Source organism: Miscanthus floridulus, chromosome 14, assembly GCF_019320115.1.
Source record: "Miscanthus floridulus cultivar M001 chromosome 14, ASM1932011v1, whole genome shotgun sequence".
NCBI classification, from domain to species: Eukaryota; Viridiplantae; Streptophyta; class Magnoliopsida; order Poales; family Poaceae; genus Miscanthus; species Miscanthus floridulus.
Genome location: NC_089593.1, coordinates 75,114,596 through 75,135,493, shown reverse-complemented (window position 1 = coordinate 75,135,493; position 20,898 = coordinate 75,114,596). Strand labels below are relative to the sequence as shown.

General features: G+C 44.8%; 2 protein-coding genes and 1 non-coding gene across 4 annotated transcripts; 2 read left to right on the top strand and 1 right to left on the bottom strand.

Moving 5' to 3' along the window:
- Nucleotides 1-400: 400 nt before the first annotated feature.
- LOC136504901 (DNA replication complex GINS protein PSF3-like) lies at nt 401-5,614 on the top strand. Its single transcript, XM_066499942.1, has 7 exons — nt 401-729; nt 1,331-1,375; nt 1,462-1,533; nt 1,869-1,972; nt 2,351-2,443; nt 4,876-5,015; nt 5,089-5,614. Exons 2-7 carry the CDS (start codon nt 1,331-1,333, stop codon nt 5,217-5,219), a joined length of 585 nt encoding a protein of 194 aa, XP_066356039.1. The 5' UTR covers nt 401-729; the 3' UTR covers nt 5,220-5,614.
- A 673-nt stretch (nt 5,615-6,287) lies between these two features.
- Nucleotides 6,288-6,406, top strand: LOC136506320 (U5 spliceosomal RNA). The gene has a single exon (XR_010771533.1). It is a non-coding gene; the product is annotated as a U5 spliceosomal RNA (small nuclear RNA).
- A 587-nt stretch (nt 6,407-6,993) lies between these two features.
- LOC136504244 (UNC93-like protein 3) lies at nt 6,994-19,221 on the bottom strand. 2 transcript variants are annotated; one of them, XM_066499101.1, is made up of 10 exons: nt 11,349-11,707; nt 11,077-11,240; nt 9,483-9,546; nt 9,290-9,403; nt 9,092-9,136; nt 8,645-8,880; nt 8,466-8,556; nt 8,056-8,168; nt 7,828-7,951; nt 6,994-7,646 (listed from the first exon to the last, which is right to left on the bottom strand). In XM_066499101.1, exons 1-10 carry the CDS (start codon nt 11,511-11,513, stop codon nt 7,464-7,466), a joined length of 1,299 nt encoding a protein of 432 aa, XP_066355198.1. In that variant the 5' UTR covers nt 11,514-11,707; the 3' UTR covers nt 6,994-7,463. The 2 variants fall into 2 exon arrangements, with proteins under 2 accessions (XP_066355198.1, XP_066355197.1); XM_066499100.1 differs by lacking the exons at nt 11,077-11,240; nt 11,349-11,707 and adding exons at nt 18,541-18,704; nt 18,846-19,221 and having other exon boundaries at nt 6,995-7,646.
- Nucleotides 19,222-20,898: the final 1,677 nt, after the last annotated feature.

Below are 20,898 nucleotides of genomic sequence, written 5' to 3'. Positions count from 1 at the left end.
CCGCCGACCCGTGCGCGTGCGTGCGGACGAATACGATCGATCGATCGAGGTGGACAGTAATAGTTTGGCGCGCGTGCGCGCGTGCGTGCCAGCCACACCAAACGTGTCAACAGTATCAGTATAGTTTGGCCGGGCTCCGATGAACAGTAATGGCACAGAGGAAATGAAAATTGGCCTGGCAATGGCACAGGGGAAACGAAAAAGTTCAGACACTCATACAAGCCCAAGGGCAATTGAGTCATTCTCCAGAGCCGTTACCCACCGTTAGGAGCAAATGCCGACGGAATGGCATGAGAGAAAAGAAAAGTTCGAGCGATGGCACGTAGGTGACGACCAACTTTTGAGGGGTACGTAGAAGTGTGGCATCTTTTTTAAGGGTATACAGATAAAAGCCTCCTACCGGCAAAATTCGCATTTTCTTCCCGCACCAGGAGACATGGACGTCTCCCGCGCACTCGCGCTCGGCTCCTCGCTGAGTCGCTGCTCCTCCCGATTCCCGACTCCGGTATTCTTTCCTCCATTCCCCAACCGGCCGACCCCAAACCCTAGCACCAGTGCGGTGGGCGACTGGGCGGTCGGCGGCGCCGCGGCAAACTCCAGTTGCGGCTGCAGCTAGCTAGCCCCTGCCGGCGAGGGAATCCGGGAGCACCGGCACAGGCGCGCAGCCCGCAGCGGCCTGCGGAAGGCGAGACCAGGACTCCGAGTGCGCCAGCCGCCAGTCGGGACCAGGTGCGCTACCTCTCTGGTTCGCTGCGCACAATGCCACTTTAGTTTGTTGAACTATCGGCACTTATATATATTAATTGTTAAACAATTTTGAAGTTGTGCTCAAATTCTATGAATTTATAAAATCATGCTCAATTGTGTGTTATATATTTGCTATATATTATACGATTAGAACTATATTGTGTTATAAATGCCAAATATTAGGCTTTAGGAGTTTAGGTTGTCAAAAAAAAAAAAAAAGACACACATTCACATTTCGAATACCCAAACCTAAAATCCTAGGCCTGGCACCGATAACTGGGCAGCGGCCGCCGCTGCTGCCGCCCTTCGCCAGGTGCCCTGTGCCTCGTCAGGCCCTTCTCTGGCGACGAGCGTCCACCTGTTCCCTTACTGCTGTGCAAATTCGAGTTGCCGATCCAAACTTATCTATCTGTATTTGGATCTGGTGTACTAGAAGTGTATACATCAATACATGTATTTATATGCCTACGGAGTTCCATTTTTTTTTAAAGTTATTGGGTGTCCATGTCACCATGTGTACACCTATGTCCTTTACTGGGTCCGCCCCTGAGGTGCAGAATTGTGATCCTGTCCTTTTTGTCAGATGCCGAATTACTACGACATCGATGACATCCTCATGGAGGATGAGGTAATTTCAGATGTCATTTTTTGTGTTCTCTTCTTGCGTGATGCTTGCGTATATGTGCTGAGTATAAGTTTCTGCTCTGGCTGCAGCCTATTTCAGTTGTTTTCCAAGTAACTGCCAATGGTGTTGGCCTGCTAGATCCTGGTGCTGAAAGTAACTGTGTAAGTGTCAGCCCATTAATTTGGTGCACCAATGCTTCTAGTGCTCGACCTGTGTACACATGTCAATAAGTGTTTCTTGATGTCCTGATAATTCCTGAATGTGGATTTATGCAGTTGTTGGGTAATGGTTATCTGAGAGCCTTTTTTATGTACTCGTTGACTTATTCACACTGATTTGGATTACTCCACTTTCTTAATTCTTATTGGCCTGTCTGCGTATTTGTCATGAGCCCCAACTGGGAATTGGATGCTTTGCATAGTGGATCCTACTAAAAGTGTTAATAGGATGCTTCTCTTGTATAAAAGTGGATTTGAGTCTTTTCTTCTATATCCAGGTCGAAAAGGGTGCCAAGGTGGACCTCCCATTTTGGCTTGCTCATGGTCTGCTAACTCTGGAACAAGCGGTGTCAATAAATCCACCTCCATGCTTCACACAGAGGTAGGTTTCTTTAGTGTCTCTTATGGCATTACTGCATACACAGAAGTTCTTAGAGCAACAGCAAAGAATGGGAGAGCACAGAGTATTCTTAGTTTGAAACATACATGTAATTTCGTTTTGACAACTTAATAAAATGATGTGGCTTTTCTTGCCTCCATTGTAGCTTTCCACTAAGTAATATCTGCAGATCTTACTCATATAACTTAATGAGCGAATTTATTGAAGACATGAATCTTCCTGGCTGGAGATTCAAACGGCTCTCGAGGATTGCTGAATGTGGGAGTTTTGACTATTAATAACTAGTGTGTGAAGCATAGGTTCTGCAGTATGCCCCTAACAAATTTGAATTCTGATGTCTCGATTTTATATATACTGCAGAACTCGGAAGGAGATCCAAGCTGATGCAGCCTGTGTGGATTTGAGGGTTCTTTGCCCATACTTTTATGAGTTAGGATGCAAGATTGTTCCTTTGTAAGTTCCCTCACCACTTTAGTCATGCATATCATAGATTTCATGGTTTTCTCAGTTTATTTACTTTTCTTACTTTTTGAAACATTGAATTCTTTATTTTCATTGAGCCAAGCTTCTCACGGTGGACCGGTTAGAGCACTGAACTTTAGGAGTCATCAGAACTCTTGTCCCACCTGGGTTTGAAGGCATCACCTTAGAACAAAACCTGGGTGGAGTCTCCCCTGTGGTCCATTGGTGAATTGGTAGTCCGGGGTTCTGAACAAATGTGCTTTCATTATCTTTGCTTTCAATTTTCTTAATGTTCTTTTGGGCTATGAATCTAGCAGTGGTCATGCCATGCTGATTGTTCAGAATAGCTCAATGGCTCAAGTAGCTCTCAAGTGTGCTGCTTCTGTTTTTTTCTTTCCCAACCCCAAATGCCCCTGAAATCCCCTTTATTAAGGAAAAGATAAAACTGATATGGCATGGAGGGAATTGGAGAGGGGATCAGCAAACAAAGTGATTTTGAGGCTTGGATCAAATCAATTAGTGAAAGGTGCAGGGCGATGGATTGCCCTTCTGGCACTGGTGGTACTAGTACCCAGACATGACAAGAATCCGGAGGCTTTGACCTAACTGAAACTTTGAGGAGTTTATTTCTGTGGTGCTGCAAAGTGCAAACCTAGCCCACTGGGACAGCCTTTATAGATTGGGATGTCTAACCAAAAAGAAATTTTAATCCCTTATCTTATGAAATACACTAATCTACTTGTCTCTTTGTTGACCAATATGTGTCTGCATCGGTTCCACTGTGGCTGACAAGGTTGCCACCATCCTGTGCTTATTGCAACTGTATGTCATGCCATTCTGATGTAAGGTTTTGATTGCCTGTTTGCTTTTTGGGTAGGACAATGTGTTCATATGGACTATGGTATACTTTATGGAAGGTTAACCAACAATTGGTGGGCTAACTTGAGGTACAAGCCAAACATGCCCTAATGCATAATGCTTCTAAGGTTTGAAATACAAATGATTATTTGCTACACATTTGACTTGTCTAGTCAAAACATTCAGTCTCTATGCCAACTGTTAGGTGATAAGCATTGATATAAACAGGTTAAGCTACTGTAAAAGTTGACAGTTTGGTAGTTTAGGCTCACTATCATCTGACTGTTAATCAAGTCTGGTAGCAAGCTTCCTTTTGTGTCCTCCAATGAGGGATAGGTCATCCCTATTGAGGCATTCCTTTTCTATAGCCTTTAGTTAATTCTTGTTATGACTAGACAGCATTTTATATTATAGAAATATATGCGGGTAATATAATATATTGTGGTCAGGGCTGCATAGGAACAGGTGTGGGTGTCACTGTCCAGCTTGGGTATGTGTCTCCAATTCAGTAAGTTTTTTGGACATGCCAGATACCACTCGGAACCCCACACAGGTGCAATTATTAGGCACGGGTGTCTGGGTAGCATTCAGTTTCTCTATGCCTATTAAACTGTTATGTGATGAACATTGATATAAACAGGTTAGGGTAGTTTTGTGCTTAGGATCAATCTGGGTGACAATACTAGCATTTTGTTATTTTCCCTATTATTTTGGACTGTTTCACTGATTTCATTTGATTTGGTTTGATTTGATCAATCTATTCCCCACAAAAGAACATGTTTTCACTTGTATTTTTTTTTCAAAAGCATGGTCCTTTCATCCTGGAAAGCAATTAATTCATAGTGGAATATCTATTTCTGTATTTCAATTGTCTAGCAATTTGCTGCATTTCCTTTCAGAGATAGTCAGGTCGATTCTATATGATGGAGAATAGCTCACTGCTATCTATCATCATTACCACCAGTCCCTGTTTCCTGTCAGTACTATTTCTATATGTTGGAAATTAATTGAGTACTGATTCCATGATTGATCCCACATTCCCACTGAACCACCATGGTGCAGATTTGATCATAATAATCTGATAAACATGCCTTGATGGCACAAGTTTATCTAGTAACTTGTGGTTACTTTGAAATGACTTGTCTCATGTTGCCACATAACTAATTATGGCATTCCAAAACTTCTAACTATTTTAAGTGTTCCCCTTTCCCATGACCCAGTGTAGCTATTTTAATTATGTTATCATAATCTGGCATTCATGAACCTTTGTGTTCCTGGTGTTTTGCCATCAATTTTTATGGATGTTAAAACTGTTATGGATTGTTGAAAAGGACTCAAACTTAATACTAGTGTGAACTTCTGGTCTTCTGGATAGTTATGTATTTGGTTATATGATTGTATCACTTGAAATAAATTAGTTTATTTATTCCCTCGATGAATCACTTCCATTGGACTCAGTGCCACTTATGGTCCAGGAAATTTGTTAGTCAGGCTTCTATCCCATAACAAAAAAAAAGGTCTGATGATTTTATTTTGCTTACTTTCCTGTGTTGTCACATTTACAGGGTGAGTGACAAGAGCATTGGCCTTTTCTTGCGCTATGCATTCACCAGTAGGTACAAAGAGGTTCTAAGCAAGTCTCACAGTTCTTCCATGGTGACAATGCCCAAATTCGTTCCACGCTTTACAAAAGAAGAAAATCGAGGTATGCAAATATGTCCTCTGTACATCATCAGGCATTTGTCTACAACAGCTAACCCTTTTTTTATTTGGACCAGTGTTTGAATCTGCTAGAGAATCGATGGCTGCTTTCAAGAAATGGCGAGCCGGTGGAGTGAGGCTGCAGAAGGCTTCCATTCTTGGCCGAAAGAGGAAGACAAAGCTGCATGATGGACAACCTACTCCTTGAATCAGTTTTAAGGTCTCCATGGAAAAGAGTGCTTAAGCAGTTGAGGCGAAGAGCGCGGCTTTGATTTGGTAGTTAGTACCTTGAGGAAAGAGAAAAACAAATGGCAGATTTAATCTGGTGCACCTTTGTGCGCTTTTGTAGCCTGACAGCAGCTCTAATCTGTTCATGCTTTGTGAACATTGTTAAATCACGATATCCTGTTTGGAGCAAGTGTCATGAGTTTCAGGAGGGGTATCTAGCAGGCTTTGCACTTGCAACTTTTAACACTTTCAAGAGTTTTGGACAAGTTTCACATGTTTGCAGTGGAAAAGGAGAATACGAGATTGGGATGTGATGGGTTTTACACTGTCCCATTGTTTTGGTTGGTTGCAAACTGTAGATAGATAAAGTGTGAAGTCTTTGTTTTGCCATCATTCAATATAATTTACTTTTCCGTATGGTAAAATAAAACCTGTTTCTACTGAGCTGGAGCTCTATGAAGGTCTCAATTGATTTGGTGGGTCATGCTTTAATGATTGCACACGGTTTCTTTTCCTTTTAATCACCAGAACATGCAAGTAACTGATATCTGACCAAAAATTGACAACCAATCTGTGAGTGTGGAGAGGAATTACTCATTTGAAATTCTGCACTGTGGTCTTGGCAAAATTCTGCAAGTTCATGACTCGTAAAAGGTCTATATATTTGGGATCTTGAATCTGTGTGTCTATGCAGAATAAAACTTTCCCCAATTGGTTGAACCTTTTCGTTTTGCCGGAACAGGAAATGATAAATGCATGCGAGCGAGAATGGGGAGCAGTGGGCGAGCCCGGCAGCTCCAGCGCCCCTGCGCTTCACAGCACTTGGGCCGGATAGCAAGCGGCTGCCTAGGTCGCGCAGTCCGCTGGGCCAGTGGGCATCACCAGTGCAGTCCGGCCAGTTCGGCCATTGTCCCGTTAGCGTAGACAGCGCGAGCAGTGGGCACGGCACGGCCGACGCTTTTCCCTTAGTCCCAAACCGCTTGTTGAAGCTAACAGAAACAGGAAGCGCTGCTATTTACGAGAGCCAGGAGATGTTGGAAGAGCACACAGCTGCGCAGTGGGTACAGAGCGAACTATTCTTTCGCCTTTTACTAAAGAATACCGTGTGCCCGCTGCAATAAGCAGCATACGCCTATTTTTGGAGGGTTCTTTCTCCTCGGGGAGGAGCCCAACAATTCAGTTTAAGTTTTGTGTTAGCCCATCTAAATAAATCTACTTTTGTAGTTCAGTGTTAGCCCATCTAAATAAATCTACTTTTGTAGTTCAGTGTTAGCCCATCTAAATAAATCTACTTTTGTAGTTCAGAACCTGATGATACTGTCCTTTTTAAAACTCTTTCGGGTAGAGTTCTTTTAGAAATGTCTCTACTTCCAACTGTCAAGGAACGAAACACAAGCGAAACCATGCTTGAGTAATAGTTTGAGCGATGTTCAAGGAAATTTCAGCTCACATGTATGCTTCAGTAGTTTGAGAGGTTCGTTTGACACGACCTGCGTAGAGACATTTCTTTCCAGGTCAGAGTTTTCTGATATGATAGATAATGACTTAATGCCAACATAAAACTTGTACAAAATTCCGTGCAATACATGTCAAACCATGCTTGCTTCAGTACAGCTTTTTTTAAATACATACATGTAAGGAATTAAAGAATTTGTATAAAACTTTTGTGGTTAACTACTAGTATCACGTCCTTCAGTGAACAATGTTATATGTAGGCCACTGCTGCCAGCCCCTCTGATCTTCTACATCGAGCTATTTTGAAACATGAGAATACATCGAGTTCTTTTGAAACATGAGAATGAGAATTTCATGATCAATGTCCAGCAGAAAACAACAAGACCATTAACTCTCATTGGATGTGATGTTTACAACGAATCCTGTGGTCCAAATGAAAGAACATTTCTTACAACATCTTTTTTTTAACAACAACATTGCTGCAGACATGCAAAAGGAGAAAGGACCAGTACTGACAAGCAAGAAGTGTGCCCAAATCGACGGTTTCTTTCCCCATTTCACGGACTGCTGCTACAGCTTCGGTTCAGATAATGGCTGCCTGAAACCAATGGCGTAATATGGTGCCACTGCGCCACAAATCGCACTCGATGGATGCTGCATTTATGGTGAATAGTGGAAACAATCATACAACAACGGCGCTGCTCAGGCCACTGGTAATATTGACAAAGTCACACTGGCGCCGGTCTGGACATCGGGAAATGGTTTCACTTCAGGCGATGACGGGTGATGACTTCTCAACGACAATGGTAAGGAACAGGAATGAGCCAAAGGAGATGACGAGGGCCGTGGCCATCAGGATAAGCATGGCTTGCAGCGCGATGCTTGGGCTCAGGAAAAAGATGACTGCGATGGCGCCCGACTGCCACACCTTCAGCTGTGCAAAGGCAGCCTCCTGCATTGATCATGGTGTCAAATTCAAGTATTTGTTGAGGACAAGTAGCTACGGCAGCAAACAAAAAAAAATCTATAATACCCTTGAAATATCAAAAGAATGAACTCATATGCCAGCAGATGAGATGAAAGTCCATATGTGTACATGAAACACCAAACCAAAAACACTAAAACAAGATTACCTTGACATCTTCGAACAGCAGCCCAAGTAATGCACTTAACTGTGTATTCAAGACACCATCACCAACACCCCACAAGGCACCTATGAATAGTGGTATCGCTGTGCCAAGCAGTCCATCCATTGGACTGTGGGCAAGATAAAGGTGAGTAAGCAATCACAGTAGCAGTTATAAGCAATCACAGTAGCAGTTATAGGCACAATTGCATAATGGCTTTTACAGAAATCAAACCTGTAAAAAAGAAGCAACCAGAATAGGACTACGGCCTGAAGAATAGCCCCAACAGAAACTATAAATGCTGCTGAGCGAAGTCCTGAGGTTAATCGTCCAGCAATCAATGAGCACTGCAATGCCAGCCATGTTCCAAGAATCAGGTATGGTTCTACGTAGTACAGTTTTTCTTTCAGTAGCTTCAAATGGTATAGTTCTATGTTGCAGATAACTGGAAAACAAGATATGCATTGGTTGCTAGTGTGACTAGTGCGCTTCGGAGGTTATTGCCTAAAGCAATGGAAGCAACAGGGCAAAATGAGTAAAGAATGTAGATTGAAAATGGTAGGCAGAATGGAGTATCTGATAAACGCTGTCTAGGTACAAGATGGTTAGTCATTCAACAAGTAGCTCATTTTCATTTTACTTACCACTACATCTGCTGCACCATAAATTGCCATGGCTCCACCAACGCCGCTGATGCCAAGAACAGGTGTTACAATACTCTTTGTGAATACCGCCCTTCAGAAAAATCCACAGAACTGTCTTAGAAAAATGCTTACTAAGAAGTGAACCACCATGGATGTTGAAATTGATATAGACTACATACCATACAAATGCCTGTTGTAAACCTGAATATGCTATAAGAGGAATGGTAAGAAGCATTCTTTGGTCCTTAAGTGGGGCGATGATGTACTTTAACATAGCTCCAAATGAGGAATGTGTTGGAGTATTATTTCTTTTCTCATATCCTTTCGAAAGTAAACACATTAATACAATGCCTACAATCATAAAACCAAGAAACACAGCAAACAGAAGATTTTTCCCTGTGACACTTCCACCATCCTGAAGCGATATAAGAAACAGAGGGTCAAATAAGATGGCATCTCACAAGTAATAACATAACATTATAAAAAAAATATCAAGTGAAGATCATGCTACTATAGGGTAAGTCATGAACCTTAATTTAGCTCTAGCTACTGATTGTAATTATCAAGAACACAAAGCCAAATGTAAAAAGAATCTACAGTTTGAAATATTACAATGTGATGCTAACCTTTCCATTTCTCAGCAAAGCAAGCGAGATCAGATTTCCAATCACCTACATAGTTCACATGTATGTACAAGTTAGAAACTATTGTACTGCAGAGGAGACATATCCAGAGAGAAATACAGTTCAGTTTAGGGATGAAGAATTAATACTAGAATATCTCCGAGCATGTTTTGATTAAGAGGAGCTCTTGGAAAACTGTACCTGTGTGCTAGCAAACATTCCCCAAAACTCCCCATTGAAGCTCCCTAAAGTTGGACCCTCGGGCAAATTATTTTCTCTTGCATGACTGAGGGCAGCTAATGTAAGGTATGTACCCTGCAATGAATGTATAGGTGCCTGAGGTGGAAAGAAACAGGGAATAATACGTATTAGAAAATCCAAGTAATAGCATTACCTGCCCAACCCAAATGATCGATGCAGTAAAACCAAGGTAGAGTGAAGCTGGCACCATTGTGTACCTGAAATTTTGTCATCTAAGTTAACATCACATGAGAGGCACCATGTTGAATGTACTGTAACTTTCTTTAGCATTTCACACAACTGAAACACCCACTAGATTAGGAAGCATATCACATAGGATCAAAGGCTATCCATGTCCAAACAACTTATGCATCTATCTATATACTCTTATAAAGCTATACCCCACTAGATGATTTTTCTCTTCATGTAAGGTGTCCACATCATTTTCCACTAAGTGACACACTAGATGTTCTATCTCTTTATGCAAGGTGTCCACATTATTCCCCACTAAGTCCATGTCATCCCTTATTAATAACAAAAAAATTCCACGTCATCTCTATCATGTGTTGAAGGGCGGGCCTGGTGTAAGCGGTAGAGTCTTACCGCTTGTGACCGGAAGGTTCTGGGTTCGAGTCGCGGTCTCCTCGCATTGCACAGGCGAGGGTAAGGCTTGCCACTGACACCCTTTCCCAGACCCCGCACAGAGCGGGAGCTCTCTGCACTGGGTACGCCCATATCAATCATGTGCAATACTTTGTTTCATCACCTATTCCCCTATAATTAATCAAATATTCTATTGGTTTTTCTTCTATTAGCTTATCGATTTTTACCAAATTCAATACAATAAAATAACATGCAAGTCAAATTCATATATATATACACAGTATATAGAATACCATATAGTAATACTATGTATATAACAGATTTATTTTTAAGAAAATCCCGCAGCAACGCGCGGGGTAGTCTTCTAGTATCAAAGAAACAGGAAAACCATTTCCCTGGTAGCTTGTCTGGTATATTACCAGGAGAGATTCCCCAATGGGAAGAGGCCCAAAAGATACCATGAACCCTAAATTCAGATAGACTTTATTAAGAATCCCGTGACCAGAGTCCCTTCCAAGTCACTTATTGACAGGAGAAGGGCTGTGTAGAAATATAACACATATACTACCTTATTTCCCATCGACATGGACTAGACCTTTCAATGGACTGAATTTTGTGCATCCTCCATCAAATACAAACTATAGCACACTACCAAACAAGAGCTGATCAAGTAGAAATAAACACTCATCACTTAACTCAAATGAACATCATCGCCTAGCAAGTAATTAAATCAGAGAGGTTTCAGATCAGACAAAGTGAGATCATAGCCGGGAGAACACCAGCCAAAAGCCCGTGGAGATCTAGCTGTTGAACAAGGAGGCAAATTAATAGTTCTGAGCCTGAGGTGTTTTGTTATGTGGCCGTGGAGAGGCAATGTAAACTGATAGATGTCCCAATCACCCGAGGGGCAATGTCACACAAATGCTACCCAAGACCGACTACAGCACACGATCAGACAGGAGTTTATCAAGTAGCATCGGCACTCATCTCTAACCCAAACGAACGCTTCCTGCATTTTACCAAGGGTCCTTTTATCGAACAGGTACCACGCGTCCAGTTCCGAACCAACACACGCCCCCCAAACACTAGCACAGCATCCGTGTCTGCCAGATAGGATCGCGATACACGACCAAAGACGCACGCACCATGTCGGGACGAGGTTGGCGAGGATGAAGAGCACGTATCCACTGGTGCCGACGACGAGCGCGCGCTTGGGACCTATACGCGTGACCACGGGCGACGCGGCCACGGAGAAGAGCGTCAAGGATGTGTACACAGTCCCCATCGAGACGGTGCCCAGGTCGCCCTCCTGCACCGCGAGCCACCGCGTGGATCACTGATGAGAACGAGCAACACAGGAACAGGAGGGATCGGAAATCCGCGAGTGCGAACGAAAGAGGGGAGAACCGCCGCGTACGGTGTTGACGGAGGTCTGGAGGTTCTGGGCGGCGCTGTAGGCGGAGAAGACAAAGAGGAAGGCTGCCGAGAGGACGTGCGCGTCGGCGGCGTGGCTCCGACCGCCGGCCGCCGGCGCAGCTATGAGCGGCGAGGCGGCCTCCTCGTCTTCGCGGTGGGCGTCCATGGCTGCGGCCAAAGGGGGCAGCGGGCGTGGGGGGCGAGAGTCGAGTGCGCAGTGAAGTGAGGACTGAGGAGAGAAGCTCTTATAGTTGGGGGCATCGAGGAGGAGGAGAGGTCCGGTGGCCGGCGCGGGAGAGCGGAGGAGACGAGACGAGGCGTGGCGGCCGGGCGTGTCGAAGGGCCCCACAGGGCAGTGGCTCGCTGGCTTGTCCGTAGCGGCCGCTTGGTGATGATTTCCTGCGCTTTTTGTCCGTGCGTTCTTGTATGTTTCTTGCCGTTTGCGGATGGATTATTCAGAGGACGGCGCACGTGGCCTCGGGGATCTCCCAAAACTTTCCAAGTGGATAGTATCCTCGCATCATTATCCAAGCTAAACAACAGATATTTTGAATCATTAGACGGCAACCAAGATCTGAAATTGTCGGGGAAAAGACGGATACTTTGGATCATTAGACGGCAACCAAGATCTGAAATCGTCGCCAAAAAAAAAAGTTTTTTTGTGGCTTCTTGTGAACTCATTTTTAATCTGGATTAAGCCAAGCGGAAATGAGAAAAAAAAAACGAAATTCAGTTTGAAATCTTATGTCATTAAAGGTGTGTTTGTCCGATGACCACGTGTTGTAGCCACACTTGTTTGCCAACCTTTACCAAATGTTTGTTTACCACACTTAAGCCCTAGAAGTGTGGGCTATGACATGTGGGCTAGAAGTATGACGAGTCGTAGTGGTCTAAAAATTTATGGTCTAAACATTGAAGTGACAAATTTTGGCTATGAATGAACCAAATACGCCCTAAGCAATACTATGTGTACTTTTGATTTTGAGTCTCTTCAAAGTAATTTATTGCAAATGTCTCACCACCCTCGTACCCCTCATACACTACGTACTTAACCGATTCAACCTCTTTTCATAAATTTAATACTTTGAAGAGTATATAACAGCATCTCCACTGATCCTCTAATTCCCACGCCCAACAGAAAAACTATAGTTTTTTAGGGATTTTGGGAGCTCCAATAGTCCTTCAATCCCATCCCGAATGAAAAAAATCACATCCAAGCAAAATCCGCACCGTAACCCCTCAAAGATGAGAGACCTGAACTCACCCCCAATACGCGGATGTAACGCCCCGACCCAGGATGACGGCTAAGATTCACTCTACACGTTGAATAAACCACGCCTGCTAATTAACTCTCTTGCGCTTTCGTCCTCGCTTCGCGCAAAAGGATCGATCCGGAGTTAACAGCCTCCCAGGTCTAGACTTTTAAGCTGGTTCGGCTCTACTTCAGCTTCCGAGGTGGTACTAATTCTGGCGCTACAGTGTTTTCTGCGATGCTACAGTACTCGTGTCTGGCCTGGCCCAACTGGCCCATTGGGCTGGGTCTCACGGTGGAGCAGTAGGATGTGAAGAAAGAAGAGCATTGGGGATCGATCCCACTTGACAATTTCGATAGAGAATGATATGTTGTTGGTAACATGTGGATGGATGCCAATCAAGTAGAAAACTTTCTTGGTTCACAAATGTAAAGGAGTTTTTGGTAATTGGACATGTTGTGCTTGACCACCCAGGATGAGTAGCTGGCTTAGCTATCGAAGTGATAGGCCCGTAGACCATTTTCTCTTTCTTTCTCGGAATAGCTAGCTAGAATCAGTTAGCGATGATTGGTATTTTCAAGTTTCCGCTTCGAGTTAGTCGATCTTTCCCAAGAAAGGCTAGAGGGAGACATTTCAAAAAGTCTTTCTTTGAAGCCAGGACAAGGCCCATGAGATTCATTAAGTAGTGGGGCAGCCTTCTTAGAGAAGATTTGTTTAGAAAAGTAGAGCGAGAGCGAGTAGATAGGAAGTGTAACGTTGAGATCTCTCCCTTCTCCCTCCGGGTTCCTTAAGTTTTGCAATTTTTCTTTGACATATTCTGTTTTCCCTCAGAACTTTTATCACTCCACGACCGACGATAGGAAGGCTTTGCAGCACTAATCAGCAGTATGTAAAGCAGTGGCCTGCACCCGTGTTGGCACTCTCTTGGACCCTCTGCCAACGCGACGTTGACAGTCGCCGGCCTTTGCTGTGCATATCTAAAGCTGCCGCCGTTGGACTCATAATCACATCCATGCACTTACCAAACTACTCCTATGTTCTGGAATCTGGATAAATATCGTACTCAGACAGTCAGACTGATAGCGCCATTTGTCAGGTGGCGCGTCTTGTCGAATCACGCAAGCACCCAATAATGCTGACGCGAGACCTACTCTACTCCAACCGCTTCAGACACGTCAAGAGCACTCACAATTTCACGCACACTATTTGCTCGTGTTTGGTTAGAATGCAGACTACTACGTAGGTTTGCATCCCTGCACAATGCTTTGATGCTCAAAGCAGATATAATATTGTGTTAGTTGGTACACCATAATCGTCTTAAACAATCTGGTGCACACACAAAATATTCTCATCTTCCATATCTTTACAAAAACATGAGACCTCAACTAAAACATGAAAGTGATTATACATGCATGTAAGCAACCAAACGAAATTTTATCAAATACGTCTTGACTGTGCAGAACAGTCAAACACTAAGACACTGCATAAGTTTACGCCAGCTTAGGTTATGCTGCATCTAATGTAGACTAGACTAATGCAAGCAACCAATAAGACATATTGTGACGTTCGGCGGAACCACCAAAGTCCAGAGAGGAATCTAAGGTTGTGTTTGATTCGAGACCTATTTGTGACGTTTGGTGGAACCACCAAAGTCCAGAGAGGAATCTAAGGTTGTGTATGGTTCGAGACTAGACAAGATGGTTTTGTGCCAATTTTTTTAAATCAAAAAACCACACGTCTCCTTGCTTGTTGGAGGGATAAGATCATCCCTATTTTAGGTTTGGTAAGAGGGATGAAGACGAAAAGGATGAATGGTAGTGCAAAGAAGGAACGAGTTAGACCACCTGTTTGTTGTAGGGATAAGATCATCCCTATTTTAGTTTGGCAAGAGATATGAAGATGAAAAGGATAAATGGTGGTGCCACGAAGGGACGAGTTGGACCACCAGTTTACGAGGGATGAGGACGTCCAGGTCTTAGGGAAACATTCTCTACAGAGAAATATTGGGGATGATTCCATCCTTTTTTTGAACCGCCAGCAAAGTGAACCCCTGCCTTTTTTTTGTTTTTTAATCCAGCCCAGAAATTTGTCCTCATGGGGATTCGATCCTGGCCTGTTGTGGTGCTAATGAGGAGCTCCAGCCACTAGGCTGGAGGCCCATTCCCAGGATGCTTCCATCGTAGCCGCCCCTTAACCAAACACCACTGAAGATGAAAACCTCATTGTCTTGTCCCCAGAACCAAACACCACATAAGATTATGCTCACAACTAGATTCAAACAATAACTTGACTACTTGAGTCCTACCTAGTGTAGACTTGTTCCAGTTATGTATTAGGTCATAAATGCCTACGAGACATTAACTCAAACTTTTCACGGTCTTTTGCATGGCATAACAAAGTAGCAATGCTATTGCTATCTAGATGAGCGACTTAGTGATTGACATACCTAAGGATAATTGGCTCACTTATCTACGAAGTATAGTACATGAGGAAAATTATAATGAATATGGCACCCCAAATATAATGTCATGTTATTATAATCCATCCAAGCATGCATGTAAGCCCTAATGCAGCAACTCATCTAAGTCATCCATACATTTATTTATCGAAACCAAGTCCTAACAACAACCCATACAAACATTAAGCCATCCTATTCATTGAAGCCCTAATTCATTCAAGTATGTGTCTCATCCCCAATCCATCATCTTACACATTTATCAAGACCAAATCCATCAATGTGTTCTAGGGTTCGAGAAATGACAAATCCATCCATGCATTGTAGGGTTATATAAGGGAAAGCCTAACTTGGAAATGATGGGGGCACCGGGCACGTGCTTGGGGATCTAGAAGAGCCGATATCGGAATCCATGCCACACCCAACAAAGAGGAGCATTCGATGATGCCCACACCATCCTCAGAGAAAGGGAAAAAAAGCGGAGGTGCCCACGCTCATGGACTGCTCCGTGTGGAACTAGAGATCACTAATGAGGAAGAATCCAACATGCACAGAGGTCACTGGGGGCAGAGGTGGCGTGTGTGCATTTGTGGTAGATAACAGAGACACTAGGACATGAGCTCGCGACTAGGGATTTAGTTATTTTGAGATGGTTGACGAGAGAGTGGATAACCATTTTTACATGTGTGCGTCAAGTAAAAAAAAGTGGTGGAAAAAAGACATACGCATGTCTCTGTTGAGCCAACTATCACTTCATTTGGTTGGGCCGGGATTGGCTAGGATTGCGGGCTTATCCCCGTGGACCACCTCGACTTAGAGAGAATCCCGATCTACCAGAAAAATGGGTGTTCGGTTCGGTTCAGTTTGGCCGTGTTTGTAGCCTGATCAATTCCCGTCTCTTCGTCTAGGGAATGAAACCATGTGTCCAACGGCGTGAAACAAACTCCAGGGGCGAAGACGCAAGGGTGTGTTTGGTTCAAGGGATCACCCCGAAGTGATTGAGTGACATGTCTGAGATCCACTCAATCCCTCCCTAGATAGGATCCCTAGGAGATCTGACCCCTGTTAACCAAACGATAAGATCCCCTAGTAGATTTTACCCCTGTCAACCAAACAAAGCTTATAAATCACCGTTGAAACCAATGCCTGCCACCTGCATGAGCAGTGATGGCCGTTGTTATAAGCAATGGGTCTCACGGTCTCGCTTGGCCCCAAACCTAAGGAAGTATTCCTACTACTTCCGTCCACAAAAGAGCGGAACTATGGTATCTGTATCCATTAAAGTAGTTTAAGTTTAGAGTAAATAATATTTACATTTATGTCTTCAAATCAGTTTATTACGAAAATATATTTAATAATTAGTCTAATAGTATTTATTTTATATCATAAATGTTAGTATATTTTTATTCCTTGAAAAACAAGAATTGTATTCTTTTCTGAACGGATGGAGTATAAATGATGCGTGTTGATGATGTCTTTCACTAACATTACTATTGCTTCTGTCACTGTCTGAAGTTTTCACCTAGTGGATTCAATAATAATGTGCTTCTTGGATCAGTCACTTTTTTAGAGAAAAGTCCAAATTTATCTTAAGTCTAGAACCGCATAAACTAACATATTAACTCCTCCAAACTATTTAAATCGGTTAGTTTGACCTCTTAACAAGATTTGCTCTTTTTCTTTTGATTCTTAAAGTACAATTTGAGTTTTCGTTTGGAAATTTTATGAGGTGATAAAGATCACATTTTACGTTACAAATACATATAGCACTAGTAGAGAACAGACCTTTCATCCGAGGCTAAAATGGGTTCTAGTCCCGGCATTTTTTTGCGCCCGGGACTAGAGAGACTTTTAGTCCCGATTGGTGTCTCCAACCGGGACTAAAGGTCCCTGCCCAACGGCTACTGCGCTCGGCACAGTGGCAGGGGACCTTTAGTCCCGGTTGGAGACCACCAACCGGGACTAAAGGTGGACCTTTACTCCCGGTTGGATCCACCAACCGGGACTAAAAGTCCTCAACCTTTAGTCCCGGTTGGTAACACCAACCCGGACTAAAGGTCCCCCGATGGGTTAGTTCAAAAGGGAAGCATCCCATCCATTGTCAGATGTGTTGTGTAGGTGGGGTGGTAAGCTACGCGCGAGGCAATGCATGAGGTCTTGGGTTCGAATCTCACGGGACGCAGCGGTGGGAGGCATTATTTTTTTTAAAGCTGGGAGGACCTTTAGTCCCGGTTGGTGTTACCCACCGGGACTAAAGGGGCCTTTAGTCCCCATTCCTGACCCGGGACTAAAGGACCCCCTTTAGTCCCGAATGCTTACTCCCGGGTGGGGAACCGGGACGGGTTCCCCACCGGGAGTAAAGCCCGTATCTTTATTAGTGTAGTTTGTAATTCCCCAAAGTTTAAACGACTCAGATCTGCTCTTAACGCTGAGTGAATCAAATACTACCACCCCACGATCGCACATCAACACACATTGGTCAAATACAAACTAGACGGATGTCATATAAACCTCTCCCTCAAAGGACATAATGTCCTTGTCAGTCCAATATAGTTTTAAGATAATTTTATAGTTATGCAGCCTGTTCGTTTGGCTGTGGCTTGTCGTAAACGATCGTAAATTTCTAGCCGAAACAGTATTTTTCTTTCACACAAACCAGTCAGCAGTACTTCTTCACGAACCAGCAACGATACGAACCAGCCAACCGAACAGGTTGATGGATGCCATTATTTATGCTCGTTAAAACGATGGGGTTGGTTGTAGTCACTCCGTGCCGCAATCAAAGACACTTGAACTGCCCAATGTTTGCCGAGTTTGCACCATCACCACACCTCTCAATTAGGGATGAAAATGGTACATAAATATTCTGAACCGATCGTTTTCGTTTTCTATATTATGATACTGTTTTCTATATTATGATATCGTTTCCGAATTTTGCCAAACATAAAAATTTGTCATTTTCAATTAGTTTCGCAACCATTTTTAACCATTTGTTGTACTCTTTAATTGCTAAAATGTAGAAATATCCCGAACCGACCGCTTTCGTTTTCTATACTGTAATACCGTTTCCGACCGTTTTCATCCCTACTCTCAATCATAGCAGTACATTTTTTCCCCTCTATGTGGAACTAGCATCAGATGTCCGTTGTTTTCATCTTAAAATAGTGTAAACTTCCTTGATGTTTCCGGAAAGAAATTCCATCCAAGATCCGTTAAAATTAGCACTGGTCCACGTCCCCTAGCTACCGTCACTGCGTCACATGAAGTGCGTGTCAGGATTCAGAGAGACTCGATTACACCTGCCTAAATTATCCCAAGATTCTGCTACACTGCTACAGGCACTAGATGAGTGACATAATTCAGATGCGGGGACGGGGAAAGTGAACCCCGATCAGCGGCGCTGCTGCCGCCGCAGCCGCATTGCAGTTGCAGTCTTGCAGAGGAACAGAGAGGGAGGCAGGAGGCACGTGCGAGCGTGTGCTTACCATGAGGGTGCGAGGTTGGCGGCGATGAAGACGAGGTAGCCGGAGGTGCCGACCACGAGCGCGCGCCTGGACCCCATCCACCGCACCACCGCGGAGCCCACCGCCGAGAACGCCGTGAAGGACGTGTAGAGCACGCCCAGCGAGATGTCGCCCAGGTTCTCGTCCTGCGAGAGAGCACGGCCGCCAAAGCCACGGGCGAGGTGAGCTAAGCTACGTGTCTCTGGTCTGGCGGAGCAGCGCCAGCGGCGCTGGCCGTGGCCGGTCGGCCGCGAGAAGAAAGAAGCGGCTGGGTGGGTTGGGCGTACCGTGTTGACGGTGCTCTGGAGGTTCTGCGCGGCGTGGTAGGCGAGGAAGACGAAGAGGAAGGCGGAGCTCAGCAGGTGCACGTCGCGGGAGGCCGCCGTCGCCGAGGCGGACGCGCGGCGGGCGCCGGGGCCGGGGACCAGCAAGGGCGCAGCCTCCTCGACGTCGCCGGCGGCCGCCGCGAGCTCGGCGTCCGCGTCCGCCATGGAGGCGTTTGGGGCGAGTAGGCGAAATTGGGGACGAGGAGGTGGGTGGGCAGGACGGCAGGTGGCTTGCTCTCTGCGCTCTGCGGTTTGCCGTCTGCCCAGCCCAAGTGGTTGTTCTGCTCGTGTTCTTCGTGCTTGTGATTTGGGGAACGGGACGACGACGACGATGACGACGGGAGGATGCCGGCCGCGATTAGAATTTTTTTTTTAAATATAAAATATAAGTCACAGCCGCTGATACAGGACGATAGTTTGCGTGAATTAACATGTTGCAAATTGTTAAATGCGACACGACATGGAAAATTTATTCCATCTGTAAAGTAAATTTAAATTTTGACTCTTGTCACATTGCCGCCTCAGCAGTAGTAACGTGGGTTTTTTTTCTTTTTTTTTCCCCGCTTCTACGGCACCTATGCGTTTGAGGCCGTGAGGGCAAATTGCCATTCCTATTCTCCCCATTTTCACTCATGTTTTTCCGAGTCACATATGTTCATGAGATTCTTATTTGAAAAAGAAAAGACAGAGTAAAGTGCAAAGATGGTCCTAATAATTGTTCCGGATTTAATTTAGACCAAACTTTTAATTGCGAAAGAAAAATTAGAAAGACGCCATTATAGTGAATAAGTGAATGACAGGTTCCTGGTTCCACATTACAGTATTTTTTATTTTCCATTGGCTACCACAATGTTACCGACGGTGCTGCGGTGGTCGAGCTCAGCTATGAGGAACAGTCAGGCGCCGGTGCTGCTGAAGACGGAGGCGCGAACATTGAAGGTGGCCCGGAAGCCCAGAAGAGGGCACCAAGGATCAGGAAGGCGAACCCAAGGAATACTGGACCAAGCTGGATCAATTAGGCCCAATTGGCTCTGCGTGGCCCAAGTCGGAGGTGGCGTATCAACCCCTTCTTGTATCTGGTTGGAAAGGAAGAGAGACTTGACTTGGTCATTATTCTGAAACCGTGCCTTGTTGGCGACGGCGGCGGCGAACGTTGGAGCTCGAGACCTTGTTCCACCAAAATACTATCAATATATCGTAGATCGTTCGTAGTACGGTAACATCTGGTATCGGAGCCATTTCTGCCTCAATTGCCTGATTTCTACATCCCATCGATCGATTTGCAAACGCTTCGGATCAAGATCTCTGGAGGGCAGTGAGCTGCTGTCGCCGGAGATTTCTCTGTGATTCCCAAGCACCACGAGTTGATTTGTGGAGAAATCACGATTTTGGCATCTCATCAGTATCTCACGCGTCGATAGATGGCTATGGCGACACCAGAGGAACAGCTGGGATAGATTCTAGCGGTGTTGAGTGAGAATTCAAAGGGAATCAACGAGCTCAAGAGTTCTATGTCGGAGATGAGGACGTTGAAGACGGAGTTACTCACCTGGAAGCCCAAAGTCGACAACCGCATCCACGAGTTTGAGCACGCGGTATTGGAGCTTGGCGAGCGCGTCGAGAAGGCTCCAGGATCTTGTCTTCCGCAAACACAACCGATTGATCCATCCATGGCGGAGCAGTCAGGGGTCGTCACCGTCGCTCAACCCTCGCTCACCACGGCGATTCGGGAGGACTACTTCGCCTCTCCAAGCGCCAAGGGGCCGAGCTCTGAGCAGCTGGAGCTTCACCCGTCACGGGTGGCACCTAGGTCATTAGACCATGGCAAGGGAACTACTCACCGGGGTGCTGATTTCAGGGCGGTGTACACCGTCACCCCGAAAACGGCCCCGGTCACAGGTGCGACAACTCAGCAAAAACTTGTTCCTACTCTTTCGCATACTGATGGTTTGGGGCACCGTGATTGGCGTTTCTATCCTCCATACCCACCCTACCTACCCCATCCTCCTTTTCC